Below are 915 nucleotides of genomic sequence, written 5' to 3'. Positions count from 1 at the left end.
TCGGCGGTCTCCGCGGGGCCGAGGTGCGCAGGGTCCCCGGCAGGAGGACCCCGGGCAGCTGGGGGGGCTGCGCCTGGGAGCCCCGCGTTGGCGGGCGCCTCATTCCGGAGCATCGGGGGGAAAGGGAGGGTCCTTTTGTCTGTCACGCGTGTGCAGGGAAGGGGCTCCCGTTAAAGGTGTTTAATCCACGGCATTATTTGCGCTCCGCCAGTACTTCTGAAGACAGGCGGAAAAACGGAGCCCTTTCAGAAAGACCAAATGAATTCCGTTTTTTGAACCCCTGAGTTGAGGCGCCGGCAGCCTTTCCCTTGCGGGAGCCTGGCTCTGCCTGGTGCGCACCGTGTGTGCGGCGTCTCACGCCCGGGGCTGCGTAAGAGGGGCCGGGAGCGAGCTCCTGCCCGCCGCCCGCAAAGCCGCCCCGCGCTTTCTGCCCGAAAGCCGCTTTCCTGCGGGGCCGGGCGCCCGCGGGGAGCCCCGAGGCGCGCCTGGGTGCCCGCTCCCGCAGCGCCGGCTGGCAGGCGGGAACCGGCCGCATCCACCGAGCCAGACGGACCCGGGTTATTTTTACGCGCACGTGGAGCACGTTTCATTGCTAAATCGATGCCTACGCATCAGCGATTGAAAAACCGGAGTCATGGATCTTAACACGTGAAAAATGTCTTTCATGCGCTCACCAAAGACTGAATGAAGGCGGCTTCAGAAATTCATGAATGGGAGTTTGGGTGGCTGGGAAAACACACGGGCAAATCTTCAGCCAAACGAGGCTCCGACCAGCCGGGGACCCCGTCCCTGCAGCAGCCCCTCCCGGCGCGGGGATCCGGGCAGAGCCTGCAGGGAGAGGGAACGATTTTGGGACGCGTGTCGACAGTGCGGGCGGGTGCGCGGGTGTCAGCCGGGGAGGGAGGGCCCGAAGGG

At 65.4% G+C, this 915-nt stretch overlaps 1 protein-coding gene across 1 annotated transcript in view; it reads right to left on the bottom strand.

Annotated features, from left to right (window-relative positions):
- The window catches only part of PDE11A (phosphodiesterase 11A), a 141,005-nt gene extending 140,470 nt beyond the window's left edge, over nucleotides 1-535 (bottom strand). The window contains exon 1 of the mRNA XM_035901445.1: nucleotides 215-535. Coding sequence (XP_035757338.1) covers nucleotides 215-535 — 321 coding nt within the window. The remainder of the gene's footprint in view (nucleotides 1-214) is intronic.
- Nucleotides 536-915: the final 380 nt, after the last annotated feature.

The sequence above is a fragment of the Egretta garzetta genome, unplaced genomic scaffold, assembly GCF_000687185.1.
Source record: "Egretta garzetta isolate BGI_Z169 unplaced genomic scaffold, ASM68718v1 scaffold539, whole genome shotgun sequence".
NCBI lineage: Eukaryota > Metazoa > Chordata > Aves > Pelecaniformes > Ardeidae > Egretta > Egretta garzetta.
This window is presented reverse-complemented; position numbering and strand designations above follow the sequence as displayed.